The 16,556-nt window shown below is 41.9% G+C and overlaps 1 protein-coding gene across 7 annotated transcripts in view; it reads right to left on the bottom strand.

The window, feature by feature from the left end:
* ARID1B (AT-rich interaction domain 1B) overlaps positions 1–16,556 on the bottom strand; it is a 336,006-nt gene that overhangs the window by 94,268 nt on the left and 225,182 nt on the right. For all 7 annotated transcript variants that reach the window (XM_074580477.1, XM_074580478.1, XM_074580482.1 and 4 more), the window contains one exon: positions 7,919–8,162. In XM_074580477.1, the coding sequence (XP_074436578.1) occupies positions 7,919–8,162 (244 nt within the window). The remainder of the gene's footprint in view (positions 1–7,918; positions 8,163–16,556) is intronic.

Below are 16,556 nucleotides of genomic sequence, written 5' to 3'. Positions count from 1 at the left end.
GCCATCTAATAAAAATCTTAACTCCTAATTTTAACATTGCCAATTTTCAACAAAACCATATTATCAACTTTCATTTATAATATTTGCGGTGCGAAAACATGCAAGATCCCAAAGAAAGGGTGAATGCGAACTGCAATTGCTTTTCTTATCCGTCTTTCTTTTCCCTTGATCCAGCTACGTGTAAGAATTGCTCAGAATAAATATTCATCATCAGGGGGCATTAACTCAAAAGACCAGTAGCGATGGAGTTTCACTCCTCCCTACTCCTCCTGACTCTCTCAGGTTCAGACAAGCAGGTGGAAACTAGAGTAGTGCTGGTATCTGGGAACGAACTATATTGCTAGTCCTGCCTGCTACTTCTCCTAGTAATTCATTGCCTGTGATTAACGGATGTTTTAGTAGAAAAATGTATGTGCTGTCATATATACTACCCTCAAAAGGAAAAAACTCTTAGATAATCTAGTTTTTCTTACTGTGTTACACTGCATATTACACAGCTCTGGACTCAATGGTTCTCGGGGCTGGGGGAGAAAAGGGCAAGTCGAATGCATAAAGGATAAAAGCACCTTGAAGCAAACCCGCTTCCAAAAACCATTTGGTGGGTCTGATCTTCCTGAAGACAAGATCTATCATGCCATATTTAATCTCACCCGACAACGATAAGCTCCAAAGACCGGTGCAGAAGCGGAGCAATTCTTCATGTATTTTTAATCAACTGAGAACTTTCATCCGGCGAGCTCCCTCCGCAAGGTCACACACACCACGCGCGGCCACGTGCCTCTCATGCAGTTTGCAAAAGCCAACTTCTATGTCAGCTTCTGTTTGGAAGGGGGAGTATCAACATTAGCAACCCCTGGTTATATCATTTATAAACATGCAGATGTGGATTATTAAAGATTAATGCATTTTGGGATTGGTGTCGGCATTCCGTTTGTCTCACGCCGAAACCAATTCTGTTCTTCATTAGTCAACGACAACCCACATCACCCTGTTGTGGAAGAAAAATCAAAGGTGCAAGCGTGAATTGAGAATAAGTGATGAAACTGATTACTAAGAAACTTAACGGCTGTAATCAATCAACACATCACAATAACTTGAGTCCACTGTTATCTGGAGATGGGGAACGAACAGAAAAGCTCGCTGTCAGAGTGAGTTGTTCTTTTGTGTTTGCTTTCTAAAAACCCACTTTGCAATTTGACATCCATATCTACCTATGGAGCGATGCTGTCAAAGGGCCGTTCAAATCTTTCAAGCTGCAGCTCAACCTGCATGAATTCTGTCCCTAAGGAAGAGAGAGAATATCTTGCCTTTCATTAATTTTTAAAAAAATATTATCTGGAGGTAGAGGAAATGTTCTTTTTTTTGAGACTAAATGGCTATTTTCTAGCTGGCCCAGAATTAATTCAAGCCATCTTTGCAATTTTTCAGGTTCCTTCTAAGGGACGCACCACGTAGCTGTCTAGTCAAACCTGACACTAACTATGAAGCATGAAGGCCTCTTTAAATATCTCTAATGGCAGTGACACACAGTCCACAGAAAAACTGAAAACTGCAGCAGCCTATCCCACCACAGAAACCAAACCACCTCCTACATTTACGCTCTATTTTATCTAGGTGTAACAACCATTAGTCAACAACAATAAAAACATACTGATGGAAACATGAAAGACTTTTCCCATCTACTCATCAATCACTGCTTAGCATTGCAAAGGACAAGGGAGTGAAAGACAACCTTTTAATTTATGGTAATACACAAATGAATGCTCTATTTGGCAATACAAAGAAGGAAAGAGAATTTATGCTTGTGTAGCGAAATAATAACTACAGAATAAAAAAACCAACAAGTGTTCAAAACCAAATATACACCGTATTAGATTTCTTGACAGAAACACTAGTGGGTTGAGCAAAAAAGTTAGAAAGAAATGCACAGATTAATGATTAAATGTAAACAATAATTGCCCAATGATGGCTTTAAAGTATACATCTAAAACTAACAACAAACATACCTGTCAAATCTTGGCGGCTGTGGTTAAGCGTATTTGAATTTTGTTACGTGAACCAGAGCACATGCATAATTATGCAAAGATTTTAATTGGATTTCAACAGCCGTCATACTCTAGGTGGATTTGTACCAGCACGAGGCCACCAATCACTTACAGAGCTACAAGAAGTGGCCTGCCGTAGGCGTGCTGCCACGGCACGCACAGCCACAGCTGCCCTACCATGCTGCTCCTTCGGCAGCTGTTGGGATGGCGAAAACAGGCCCGGCAGGAATCAACAAAAAGGACAAAGCAGGTATGGGGCAGAGCACGGCTATGGGGATGCGGGTGCTACTATCTGGTCTTCTGGGGAAAGTTTGCATGAAGCCTTGGTAGGGTGCTGGATGAGCCTCAGTGCCGTGCTCCTCGGACCCTGCAGGGTGTTCAGCCCATGGGGCAGAAATGTTCATCACTGGCTTACACCGCAATTAAACACTGAAACTGAAACGTGTGACCAAGAAATATCAACATTGATAAACCAGACATTAAGCAACTGAAAACGCTTAAAACTAAACACCAAGAACTACCCCTAAAAATAACCACCCAGGGCATACTGGGTTTGGTGACTTACTGTTTTTCTATCTGACGCTTAACTTAGAGCTGATAAAAAACAGCAGGTTGATGGTGCTGGAATATGAAACCCTCTGTCATCAGGAAAACCTAACAGGAGGAACTCGAACAGCGTGTCTCTGTCTCATTTCATCGCCTGCACCTGTTCTGGGAAGACCACCTCTGCAGAGAAGGACACCTCCCTGATCTCTCTGGCCAGGCTGCGAGTACGATAGCAGTTTTGACAGCGGCTTTTGTAGCACAAGCTTTCCTCAAGAAACCTGATCGAAACTATTTAGTTATTTCACGAAGCCTTCAGACAACAGATTATTCATCAGTTGTGACCTGGGCTGAATTCTAGCGGGTATCACAGGTTAGATGCTCCATACGCTAGAAGCAATGCCTCAAGGTAGAGCGCCTTACAATTTGCTTATTTTTCCTCTTATCAAAAGACAGAAAAACTCTCAATGTTCTTCAAGCCCTTTAAAAGAAAGGATTTTAAACCATTGCTATGAGAAACATTCACATATTTCATTTGTAAGCATTCTAGATTTGCAAAACTGCTGAATAGATGTTTTGTGCACTAGCAGTGATTAAGAACATAGCTACGTCAATGGCATTTTGTGTTTTGTTTTTTTCTGCTCCGGATGCCAATGAACAGCATGCATCTTCCTTGCAACAAGCTGTTGCAAGATTTTTGCCTCCAGAGAAGCCAAGGGGGAAATATTGATAGATGTATTAAAATAATCTTTCTAGACAGGGGGATCATATCCATTTTGCAAGGATATAATCCCCTTTCTTCTTTTGCAATTAATTTAGGGTATCTGTAAAACTTCAACAAAAAATAGAGTATTACAAATTCACTTTTATATGGTAGTCTTCTCTCCCTCAAATAATGTTTGAAAGAGTCCATTCTATATAACATACTAGTAATGGGGATCAATGGACTAAGCATGTGGAAGAGCTCAATCCCAAGCAAAAGATTTTTCTCAATTCTTGTTTAAAATACTATCTGTACGATTGGCTTGTCTTACTGCAGCCTCTTCTGGAAGCAGTTAAACTCTTAGGCTTCTCCTATTATAAGGCATGAAAGAAAGCATCACTCCTATTCAGATTTTTGCATTAAAATGTCCTTTTGGAGTATGATAGACTATTGCTCATTTTTGCCTTTTCTCAGCATTTTAGTCACCCTAGTCTATCCGCACATTGACTAACATGCACATCAAGGCAAGATTTCCTGTTACAGCTCTTTCTGGGCATCGCATTCCCCTCTTGCTCCTTTTTTGCCTGGAGTGCTAGCTCTAATTCTGTAATTCTGACAGTCCTGGATTTCAAGCTAGCTAGCTGATCAATACAGGAGGGTAAGATCTCCAGGTTTGCAAAGAATAGAGTTGATCACTGAATGCAACACACCCATTGACTCATATTATTTATCGGAATTAAAAATTTGGGGTCTTTTTAATCAGAGGAGGGTGGTGACCACTGGTTAGTGTAAATTAAGATGACTGGCAATAACATTCCTAAGTGAGAGTGTCCATGCATGGATTTCTTCCTGAAAATTGTAACTGCAGCTGTATCCAAGCTACTTGGTGAAAGAAGACACCAGTACAATTGTAATAAAAACAACAATGCAGCTGATGCTTAACAGAGTGAAAATAAGCTCGTTTGTTCAGAGACTAAATGTAACATGAATTAAAAGCGTAAGTCAAAATACTGATATTGGAAAAAAATACTTTTACGGATTTGTAAAGACAGCATTTGCTATTCATTGTTAGTATAACATACCCTTCTCTTCTATACAGATAAAAATTGCTGCACAGGTTTAAAAATAATAGAATCTATTAGCTCGTTCAAAATCTGCTTGTCCATCATGGGTTAAGGGATTCCTGGCCTATCAGCAATCTTCTGCAGAACTCTTAATATTAAAAATTTTTGCTGCTTACACCGCAAGGGAGAAAGAGCTGACAAAAGCCTTTGGCCAGTGAGATCAAAATTGGGGATGGGGGGGAGAAAGGGGAGTTTAGCTTATTTACATTTTTGCTTTGTTAGTAAACTGGAACGGTTGGAGGAGGAAGGAAAGAAAAAAAAAAAGAGAGAAAAGTGAAATTAACAGCCACTAAATCTTCTGGCAACAGCAGTGCATTTTGATGATGTGCTGCGTCAGCTTCCACTAATGGTTTAGGGTTGAATCAGGCACAGTTCAAGACCCAAAGAAGTGCAGGGCATCACATCTCATTCTTTGGAATAACACGTACCCTAATTATGAAGATGGCTACAAAATAAAGAGATCAGGGTTTCTGGCAAAGCAGAATAATGATCTACTTAACAGGAAATCAGAACGCCATTTTGAATCCCTAAAAATCATAAAGGAGTAGGATTTCAGTCCTGTAATAAATGTGCATCTGAACGAGAAGTGTCACCATTTTAGAGACAAAACTATCTTTCTGAACAAAACGCGTCAAAGTTGCTTTTTCTGCTCGTAGGGGTTAATCTCCCTGGTCTATTCCGGTAACGCGGATGGAAACAAAGGCAGTGTATGTGTGTGCCACTTACCACACAAAATATTCGTCCAGTATTTCAAGAGAGCACAGGAAGGAAATGCCCACTGAGCTAGGGATGTGCCAATGTCACTGCTGCCTGTGCCAGTCCATTCCCGTGAAATTCGCGGCGTGCAGCAGAAAGCAATGCGGGGCGGCAGGCTTGCGGTGGGGTGGGGAGACAGCTTAAACAGGCAGTGGAAGAGAATCAGCCATTTGGGAGGTTTAATAGGGGGCTGTTTGTTTGTCTGCCCTTTTGATGTTAAATTAGTCTTCAATTTTGTTGCAAGGAAGGAGGCACTGGGAAGAGGATGCTTCTCTTCCAGTAAACCCTGGGAAAGCAACACCTTTATTTTAACGGCCTTCCCACCACGAACCCCCTGCAACATTTTGGCTTTCCCTAGCCATAGCTATCAGCAACACAACAGCTGCTCATTTTACAATGACTTGCTGGAGAGAGAATGATTGAAAGAGCCAATCTATGTCACAGGGAGAAGCTGTGGCACAACATTGCAGGAGGTAATAGGAGAGGAATGAGGTCAGAACAAACAAGGGTAGGGTGAGAACGGAGAGGAAAATAGCAGCGAACAAAATTATTAAAGGCGAGATGCTGTACTACACAATTTATGTTCAAAAACAGCCACGACCTGAACGCTGCGAACAGCCACAGAAATGCAAACAAGCTCTGCGTTACTTTTTCATAGGGTCTTGTGAATATGGCTGATGAAAAAAGCTACCCAAGTCCTAGTAATGAAGCACAATGGTGAAAGCACAGCCTAATTCATATGGCTCGAAAGCCCCAGCACCCGGCGGCATCCCACCAGTCACAGGGTTTTAAATAGCAGCCCGGCTCGGGTCATTTTCTAGCTTGAGAAACGCAGTGGTGGTGGCGGCGGCAGCAGCAGCAGCAGCAATGCTCCCGCAGCTGCCTGGCTCCCCTCCGGAGAGTGCTGTGTTAGCTCACGCCTGGGAGTTCACCTTTAGCAGAAGAGCTGCAGAATCCAGGAGCTTGCCTGTGCTGGGGAAACAGCGGCTGGTGATTTTGATTTAGCGCCATTCATAAAAATCCTTCCTGAGGAGGAGTTGCTTTTGTGTTACCATGGCAGACCAAAAAACCACCACACAAAATGGTGGTGCGGTTTGTATGAAGAGGCAACACTTTTCATTAGGCCAGTCACAAAAATGAGCTTTTGGGCTCAGCTGAAGTGAGAAAGGGACTCTGACCCTGACCTTTGGGCCCACAACCCTTCTTATTTTTACCCCACAGGGATCAATTGGTTTCATAAAAGTTATTACTTTCCCCTACACACTATATTTTTCCCATCCTTATCTACCATGGCTACAATAAAGCTATTTTCAACGTCACAACACTTTTTCCCTATTCAGCAATCAGGCTGCTAAAACGTCAATCCATTTACTTGCTGAATCCGACTGTGGGAAAATGTTACCTTTCCAGTAGGTGGACTATCTGGCTTTACTCAACAACTGGGATGGGCTTCTGCACCATGTACTGGGAAACGCGCTGCAAATACAAAGCTACCATACTGCAAATAGTGCAAATACTCTGGCCCTGCCACTGCCCCTGCTATTCCTGCCCCACCTGAGCACACGCTGCTGGTCAGAGTGGCCGGAGAGGGAAGAAATGACTGCAGGGCACACATGCAGCATCAGGGCTCAACATGCTCAGGCCACGTGCAGCATGCAACATTCCTGCGTCCACTGAGCTTATTCCCCTTTGCTTATCTAGTTTAACCTCTCTATGCAAACAGGCACCTACACTTCACACAGATACCTTTTTATTGAATACCGAAACACACGCTACTTACTGAATTTTAACCTGCATTTGGTTTACAGCACATCTAACGAAAAAGCATCACTGCTTTTGTTTCTTTTAACTGAGCTCCATGTTGATGTTTTCGTGGTTTTGAAGCAACTGGTGTTATCCCTGGGGTAATGTCAGCACTCTCCTACTCTTAGGAATTCCCCTAGTATTCCAAATGTCAGAAAATAATCAAAAACTTGAGCATCAGAAAGAGAATTAAACTAATCTGAAATACCAAATACACACTGCTGCCTGACCACCTGCAAGTAACAGGGCAGATGGGTGGGGACTAGGTAAGAACTGGAATTAACGTGCGCCTTTTTTGTCTTCTGGGTATCTTAACAGATTTCCACAAACTTCTGAATGTACATGAATGACTCTGTGTCATACTCCGTGTGGCACAAGAGAGCGAGTGGCAAGCATGCCACTGGCATTTCAATTATTACTGGTAGGGCTGGATTCCTAGTAACTTGTTGACCTCTGCAAATATTAAGAAATATCTCATACAATATTCTGTACTCGTGTCCAAAACTACATTATCACAAAACAGGGTTGGAAAACCTCTGCTTCATCCTCCAGGCCTGAAATCACCATACAAGTCCAAAAGCCCAAACCAACAAAAATCCACAGTAAAAACAAAGAAGGGACCCTGTAAATAACATAGAAAAATATCTGACAGATACATGACACACAAACCAAATACAAAAATTACGATCAAGTATTCGCATCTGTCGATGATAAAGACATTTATCAAACACACATGTGGAGTCAAATACAACTCTGAGCACTCCAAGGACTTGGCAGCTGAAGTTTAGGCGGAATTTACCCCTGCTTTAAGTATTTATTTTTTGCAGAAAAAGGCCCTGAAAATGCAGGATTCTCAGAAAATAAATTAATTTGGAATACAGGAGTACTTCTTTATGTAATAAACCCATGTATTGGTTTAATTTTGTTTGTTGGAACAAACTTACCTGGAATACTCGCTGGAGAAATGGGACCAGATCTCGACTGGTTGCTTCCAACGGGAGAGCCTACGGGGGAAGGCGATGGGCCCCCGGGGATGCCAGAGAGATGTGGAGAAGCATGAGGGGAGAACGGAGACTGTGCAGGGTTGCTCTGCTCCCCTTGGCTGCTTGTAGAGCCTGACGCGCTAACAGCTGAGCTCAGGGTTGCTTCGGTTCCAGTCGGCAAGTCGTCAATGGATCCAGATAAATCCTGAGGAAAAAGCAAAAAAGAACGTTAAGTAGTCGTATGAACTAATGATCAGGCCACAGGACTCGAGAGCTGGCACGGCGACGAGGTCCATTTGTTTACTTACTGCAGCAGATAACTGAGAGGTTGTCTTTAACGCTGGATCATGTAGTTTAATGATGGCAGAAAACGAGGATAGTATGTACAATTCTCCGCTTAATCTCTAATTCTTTTGAGAAAAAGAACAAGCGAGGGCAACAAATGAATTGGAACCAAATTCACTCAACATTGAATTTAACCTTTTCCATCTGGATTAAGCTTTCAAAATTAATCCCACAAATTCTGCCTGAGCATACTAAAACTAATGAAAATGATACATCAGTTTCACTTTCACACAGTATTTCATTTTGGGTTTGCTACCGTTACAATCACAGCTTATAAAATTCACTCTTTAAACCATCACCAAAACGAGAGAAGAAGGGTGTAAAATAGGCAGCCCTTCTAACACTCGCATGCAGCTCCTTCACCCTGCAGAAGAGACACAAGAAGAGGCCCTGCCCCCAGCAGCAGCACAGGACCCACTGGCCACCCAGGAGCAAGGAAGGCTGGTTCTCCATTTCCATCAAATGCTGGCCTACAACTCACACTTTCTCTTCCGTTTCATTCGAATACACTGCTAACCAGTTGCTCCCGTTCAGTTCATAACTGCTGCATTTTCAATGAGACATTTCATCCCTAGGTCGAAGCACATCTGAATTCTAACTATGAACTGCTGGGCCTGTTCCCTAAAGCTGTAACACAGGACTTATATTGGTCTTCGGATCTGTGGCAGTAATTTGGTTTTTTAAGTCATTGTAAAATCAGATATGAAAAACCAAGAATGCTGTGACAAAGCAAGTGCATGCCCCTTAGCTGTCACAAAAAATGTTAATTCCTAAGCATCACAGAAAAATTTCGTACAAACTGAAAAGCGCAAAGATGCTGTGCTTCCATGATTATGGAAGGCACAAATTAAGGAGCACACTACTATTTTTATTAGGGAATTAAGGTGCAAACAAGGGGCAGTGAGCTACCTCACATATACAACAGGTCACTAAGTGACCTTTGAGGCTTCCAATACCTGGGATGACAAAGTGTGTTACTTTGGCTGATACTGACTTCACTAGTATGGCTCATGCAAGTGGCTGCACCGCAGGCAACGGGACCCGTCCTCTGAGTAGCACAAAAACATCTGGGCTCTGCCCGAGCAAAGAGCTCAGGAAGCAAAGCCTTACTGCTGCCTAATTTTCATAACAAAAAATAACGTTATTTTTAGAAGTTACAGAACTTGGATGAAACACAAAGTGGTGTATTTAGAGCACAGGTCCTGCCTGACGCCGACTACCTGGGTTATGAGGGAGGCTCCCAGCCAGTCTCCTCCAAGACAGATACAGTCAGTCTTCCAAGCCCAACTCTCACCACAGGTTAATTTTGCTTTTACTGACAAGCACAAAATTGTACATGTATTTCATTAAGCATATGAAAAGCAGAAATTAATTTGAAACTTCATTGTATGCGTGGACTCCGCATTCGCTCAAGAGTAGACTCCCAAATCCCTACAAATGGAAATTTAATTGTGAAATGGGCAATAAAATATTTTCATTGTTTCTTTTTTGAAACTATTAACTGTAGAAAATGTAAACAAGAAATAACACCATTTGATACTTTATAGAGCAATGCTAGAGATTTTTCACAGTAGAATGTATTTGGCAAACAGGTAAGCAATTACTGCTTTTCCGTACGTAATATGGTATTCTTCTAAATGGAATCAAATCGCTGCTGTCGTGATGTGTAACAAATGCTGCAGGAAGTGCTGATAAAACAAATGCTCCTGAAAAGCATATAATAAACCTCTGAAAAATGAATGTAGGAGAATAGAGCCTATTCTAAAGGAATACAAATTCTGCATAAAAAAACAGATAGACACCCAACTGATAGAAGATATAGAAAACACAGGATTTTACGTTTAGAATAACAAAGAGTTTAACAGGGTGTGTGGAGTAAAGCTTTAATTTGTTTCAGCAAGCCACGAAGCACTTGAAAAACAAACATGCCAAAATAACGAAAAGCCATGAAGCAGCTGGCACCGTCGCGATGAAATTATCTGCTGTTCAGAGACCAAGGCAAAACCTGACCGCTCCCCACAGCATCTCCCCAGCTTGCTGAGCATGGGGACAGGAATGAAGTTCACTTTTCCCATCAGGTCGCATCCGACTTCTCCAGCCTCTTGTGGGAGTGGAGTGACTGAAGACTCCCAGGCATTTCCTCAAGTGCCTGCCTTCCAGGGATTTCCTCCCCAACCTGAGGCAACACCTTCACAAAAGCGGAAAAGGAAGACGAAGGCTTGCATGATGCCGGTCTAGTTTAAAGAGCGAAGCCACACCAGCCTCCCCAGCACACGCAGAGGGAGCAGCCAGGCGGGCTCGGCACACCCGCCGTGCTTTGCTCGGAATAAGCACTAGGATTTCCTCCCCAGGATGAGGAACTTCACAATCAACTCATCTGCCAAGGATGCCACGGTAGCATTCATTCATCAGACCCATCACGAAAGCTGATAATAAGGCTGCTCTCAGGATAGCACAAAAGGCTGTTGCGTATCTAGATGCCTGGGCTGTGCTACACAACCTTTACCTTGTGCTATGGCGGACTAAAATGAGGAATATCAGCTGCTCTGCGCAGGGCGATTTGCGGGTCATTACTTTGTATTTTTTGTTAGCGTACACTTCGTGGCCTTACCTAGTCTTCTCAGGTAGAAAGCCTGAGTAGGCGAGCAACTGGGAAACTTCCAGCATACAAAGGCTTTAGAAACACCTCTGTTATCCACAAAAGCTAATTGGGAAATTAAAGAGAAGGAGAAGAAAGACTTTATGTGAAGCACCCGGACAGAAAGAGCAGAAGTCAACTTACTGTTCTCCTATTATCAGTATTTTAATGCTTGCTTTTACCTCGGTTTAACAGAACAGTAATGAAGTCATGTGCAATTTCCACATCACAATCATTTATTTATATATAAAATACTGTACACGTACACATTATATACGTAAATTACATGGATATACTTGCATTTACTTAGCATATCCATATGTAAAGCTATTAAAAAGCCTACTAATAAGAGAAATTCACAGTGGTTTAAGCATACAGCCTAGTTAACAAAGAAGCTCTGTAACTAATACTCCTCTAGAGGACAATTTAGTCAGCAGGGCACCAACTCTATTCTTCTTTTATAAGTACTATCAGATCTATGATGCCTGTAAAGAACAGAGAGACCTTACTTACTGCATCTCATTCAAACCAAGGCACCTTCAAGCTACAGTGCTTCCATTTATCTTGTTGGAAAGTTGGCAGGTTAGGTAATTGCTGGGATTTTTTTAAGGGGATGAAGTCCCCGTACCCTAAGGCATGCCTTAAATTTTGCCTCTTTTACAGAGGCTTTTTCTGGAAAGCACTAATTTCTTCTAGTAAAATGAACGAAGTCTAAAATCACAAGAAATCTCTTGGTTTTTGTAGATCCATTTCTTGTAATCTTTTTGTTCTTGTCTATGGTATTGCTATGACTATATTTTCAAATGTGGCACCAAATCTTAGAAAAAACGAAGGACAAAATAATTTTTTTCCCCTGTCACAAATACATATTGCAGTTCTGTATTCTCTATGTCAGCTTTACATCCCAGGACATCCCAGACAGCTTTCGAAGTTCATTTCTAGATAATACCTTGATTACAAACTGAAATGTCCCTGCGCAGGATTTATCTCTTTTAGCAAAGTGTTTTATCTCTGACTATCTTCACTTCTAGCCTCACCTTCCACCCATGCACAACCTTTATTCTTGTCCCTCTGACAAGTACAAGAGCTAAAATGAACAGGATCACATTGTGCTTGGGATTATAATGTTATGCCTTCCTGGTGGTACGATCTTATCAGACTGACAGGAGAGACACTCTTGAAACAGCACACCAATTTACTATTGCAACGCGGTCAGCAAGGGGGAGAAGGAAGTGAACTGCTTATACAGAGCCAGGAAATCCAAAGTTACTTACAAAGAGAGCACAAGAAGAAGAAGAAAAAAAAACCCAACACAAAATACTCATATATATAAAGTTAACTTAATCAAGGGATACACCTAAACAGCAAAAAGGAGACTACAGTAACTCGGTAATAACACCAGAATTTTACACACAGAGTGTGACAGGATTAGAGCGTTCACCACAGAGCAAAAATTTACACCGTGAACACTTCGTGTAGTTGCCAATTTTGCTCAAGAACATCTCATCAGACATAAACCAAGATTTTACTAAAAGGATCCCTTGCTAAATACCTCAAGTTGGAAAATGATGAGCACCTTTCTCTGAAATCAGTGAAAAGGCAAAGTGTGAGGCACCTTGGTGACTGAGCTCCTACACCACTAAATTACACCTTAAATTCACTGACAGGTTATTGTAGTTTGGGGCTGTCTTGCAGGGATTGTGCAGAGTACATACAGCCTGGGATTTATTTAAATTTCCCAACTATTGCCTATCGGTTCCTTTATGCTCAGGGAGTAGAAGAAAAACAGAGGTATTCTGCAGATATTACAATTAAAGACACACAAAACCTCCCAGTCTCCAAGAAGCTGAAAACCCCAGACTCTACCCTACCATCCGTTTTGCTAGCATGAATCCCAGCACTACGCGTAGGGAACTGCAGCAACCGACTGGCTGCAGGATCAAAGCCCTGCTCACTCCATTCAGGCCTTCCTGCAGCATTTTTATTAGGATGGAGGACAGTGCTGTTCAACAAGACAGGATCCTGCATGAAATATCCATCTCCTTAACACGAGTCACCGCTTTAGAAGTAAAATTATATATACACGCAAACATATTTTACATGTAAGTATGTAAATATATATTCAAGCAGACATACACTCTGCTATTGTTTTGGAGCCATAGGGGATTATGAACAATATGCTCTGTAATTGAGATTAACTTTGAACAAATGATTTGGCTGACAAACACACATACGCACACAAAGGGAAAACCCACAATAGCTCTGTTTAAATTTCAAGATATTTGTAAGACCTCTTTTCATCACAAAGCAGCCCATAATAGCATGTTTCAAGAAGTCTTCCAAAGGCCCTGCTGGTCACATTGTCGAAGCAGCAAGCGAGCTAACAGCCTCCCATCGCCTGCGCAACCAGAAAAACACACGGGCACAGCAACGATGGGGACCATGAAGAGAATCCTTTCATTTTCAAGGGCTGCTACCCCCTACAAGGGTGTCTTCCTTCCACGCCAGCTACGTTGCAACCCTCAACTAAGCACACCAAACATACCTAAGGCACATCCTTAAAAAATGCTCCTTTAACAGGAGACAGTAAGGCTGCTGTCATGTTTTTGCCAAAGCGCCTTTTACATCCCTTACTGAAATGAATTTGGAGGCAGGAAACAAGGTTCATTCTCTGAATCTTGTTAATTCAAGGTTTGGAGAGGAAAAGTAGACAGGATCACTTCCATTTCAAACACCTCCTTGAGGAAAAAGCTCAGTTTTTATTGACGGGCACAACTGTACCTCAGAACATGCTATTGTAAGGAGGGGATTTGTCTCATACTAAAAACTTACTTACAAGACAAACCCAAACTTTGACAATAATCGCACAGAGATACTTTTTAGTTAGTCATGGTACTCATCAATCTTACTTTATTCCACTTACTAAATGTTTTAGTGTTTTTAACCAAATTTTCGACTTTAACCTCTATGTGGTAAACTATTCATGCAATACTCTAGATGAAGGAAATTCTAAGTATATGATAAAAACACTAGGTTCTTGCACTATATTAGTGACAAAGCACCACTTGCTGGGGAAACACATTCCCTTCATTCTGCAGACATATGCTTCCCAAAATAACTCAGCTACTGAGCTGTGCTGCAAGGACTCCTATCAGTGTCAAATACTTTCTCTGAGAAGTTACACAGGGAAGTCCCTGAGAATGCAAAATATTTTCCCCAAAAGCCCTATACTCGCTCAAGCAACTGAGAAAAACCATAAGCAAACAATGCAGTGCCAGTGCTCTGCCTGCCGCCTTTTCAACCTATGGGATCCTGGAATTACCTCAGTCTTCAAGAAATTATCTACAAAAAGCCAACTTGGCAAAACATATTCAAGTCACAGCTTACTACCTAATCACTAAGCAAATGACTGGTTTTGGACAGTTCTTACTCGTAATTTGGATATGAAATTCATTCCCAGTCCTAAAAAATCCCCCTGATTAAAAGTGCACAGAAAACATTGTTTCTAAGAAAAGTCCGAATAAATAAGTACTTGCCGAGAGTGTGGAAAGAGCAAAGGAAGGTTTGTTTTCTTGTTTTTTAAACAGGTTCACTAAAGCTGGTATGAATTTTGCTGCTCACTTTAATTGACGGGTTTTTCTCCAAACACTCAGTTAATGGGAACGTTTCATCTGCCAAATGTAAGGGATCTTAAGTGGACTCACTGCAAAGTCAGAACCAAACAAACAGTCATACCTTTTTCCATCCCCATCCCCCCCATCCTCGCTTCTTTTCCTTTTTTAGGTAACTCCCAGTCCTACAATATGAACAAGCGTACATGATGAGCTGGTGCCGAGCGTTACCGGCTCGGATCTCGGATGAAGGAGCCGAGCTGTTAGGAGTAGGCGGGCTGCGCAGGAGATGCTGTGGCTGAAGGCACACCTCCTTGCACACGGGCTTGCACCTTCATTGACAGTGAACACCACCGCGACAGCACAGCCCGCGAGGGGCAAGAGATGCGACCGGCCTTCCCGGCTGCCTAGGCAGGACTGCCACCCTAATGAGGGATATGATTTTGTTCTGCTGAGTATGGCATCTCACTGTAGCATTCGACTCTCAGTACATTTAAAGAAAGAACAATTTCTTACTACATTTGTTTAACAAGCAAAGGATCTGTATTTCTAAGACAACCTTATCTAAAAATAAAAATTCTTGACCTATGGATACAGGTGCCCTAGAACAGAACATGATATGCCCATATCTGTCAGACACGGGATGAGAAGAAGATGCGAAAATGAATATAGTCATGCTTCTGTGCCTACGCTGATCCACGACAGGATCTTATTTGCTTGTCCAGAGAAGAGCTTTACATCAAAAACAGCTTAGGGCAATTAGAAATTCAAAACTGACCCGTAGTTTCGAGGCACCTGACGGAAGCCCAGAGCACCGCATACCTCCCTGACAGTCAACGGGAAGGGGGCTCCTGAGGTCTCCAGCTGCATCAAGAAACCTCCTAATGGCATAAAAAAAGTTGCTAGTTTACAAACATCGACTCCTGTGTATGAAACGATAAATACTAATGACCCATGTGCTATCAAAAGCAAATTGACAAAGTCTAACAAGGACTGTAAACAGGTAAGACACACAGCTTGTCTGACAACAATACTTTTTTATATCGAAAATAAACAGTAAATCTCCAGAACAGAAAAACAATAACACAGCATCTCTCAAGATACAAACTTCACTGTCTATCTCTGAAGCAGAATGCTTAGCAAGTAGAATTTCTGGAAATAAAATTTAAAAACAAAAAGCCATGAACCCTCAGGAGCCATTTGTTTCTTCAGCATTGTGGCAAAGAAAAATTCTCAACAACAACTCTTGTAGCTACAGCATCAGCTATTTATCCTCAATAAATCATGAACATTTAAAACAACCAAATCAATGAAAACCACAACAAATTGCCCCCATGGAGAAGAAAGAAAAGTTGCATTTGCGTAAGAGCAACCTAGTAAAATTCAGTCATACTCATACTACTTCCCATCCATAGTTTCCTCAGTGCCGCTCTTGACCGTCTCCAAACATGAAATCCCTTCTGTTGAACTTAAGGTTTTTCCATATAAAGGAGAATGAGGTGAGACATAACTGCGTTCTTTTGCGTCTCTTTGGATTGCAATCATTTTCTGGATCATGTAGCCTACAGCTACCTCCCCAGGGAGAAGACAGACTTAACTGACAGGATAAAACAGAGAGGAAGCTGACTGAAGGAAAACACACACTGATCCAGAACCTTTCAAGCTCTCTGGAACTTGTCATTTTGGGGATCACCATCCTCCTCCCTCCCTGCAGCAAGCTTAGAATTCAAACAGCCACTGGGTAAACTCCCCTGCTCGCCAGCCCAGCCTGCATTCCTAGCTGTGCTTCTGGCCACGTTGAATCCAGCACCACAAAAGCCACAAGGAAAACACTTGCTACTCCCTCTCCCATTACCTACTTGTTCTACTTTCACAGATGATACAGAAAGAAATCGGACCAAGTAAGCAAGCACTACTGAATCACAAGACAGACAAACATGGATTTGAGCAAAAGAATACGAGAAAGAAGAACAAGACATTACCAAAAGAACATATGAGTCAGCAG

This window comes from Larus michahellis, chromosome 3 (assembly GCF_964199755.1).
Source record: "Larus michahellis chromosome 3, bLarMic1.1, whole genome shotgun sequence".
NCBI classification, from domain to species: Eukaryota; Metazoa; Chordata; class Aves; order Charadriiformes; family Laridae; genus Larus; species Larus michahellis.
Note: the sequence above shows the minus strand (reverse complement) of the source record. Positions and strands in the feature narration are given on the sequence as shown.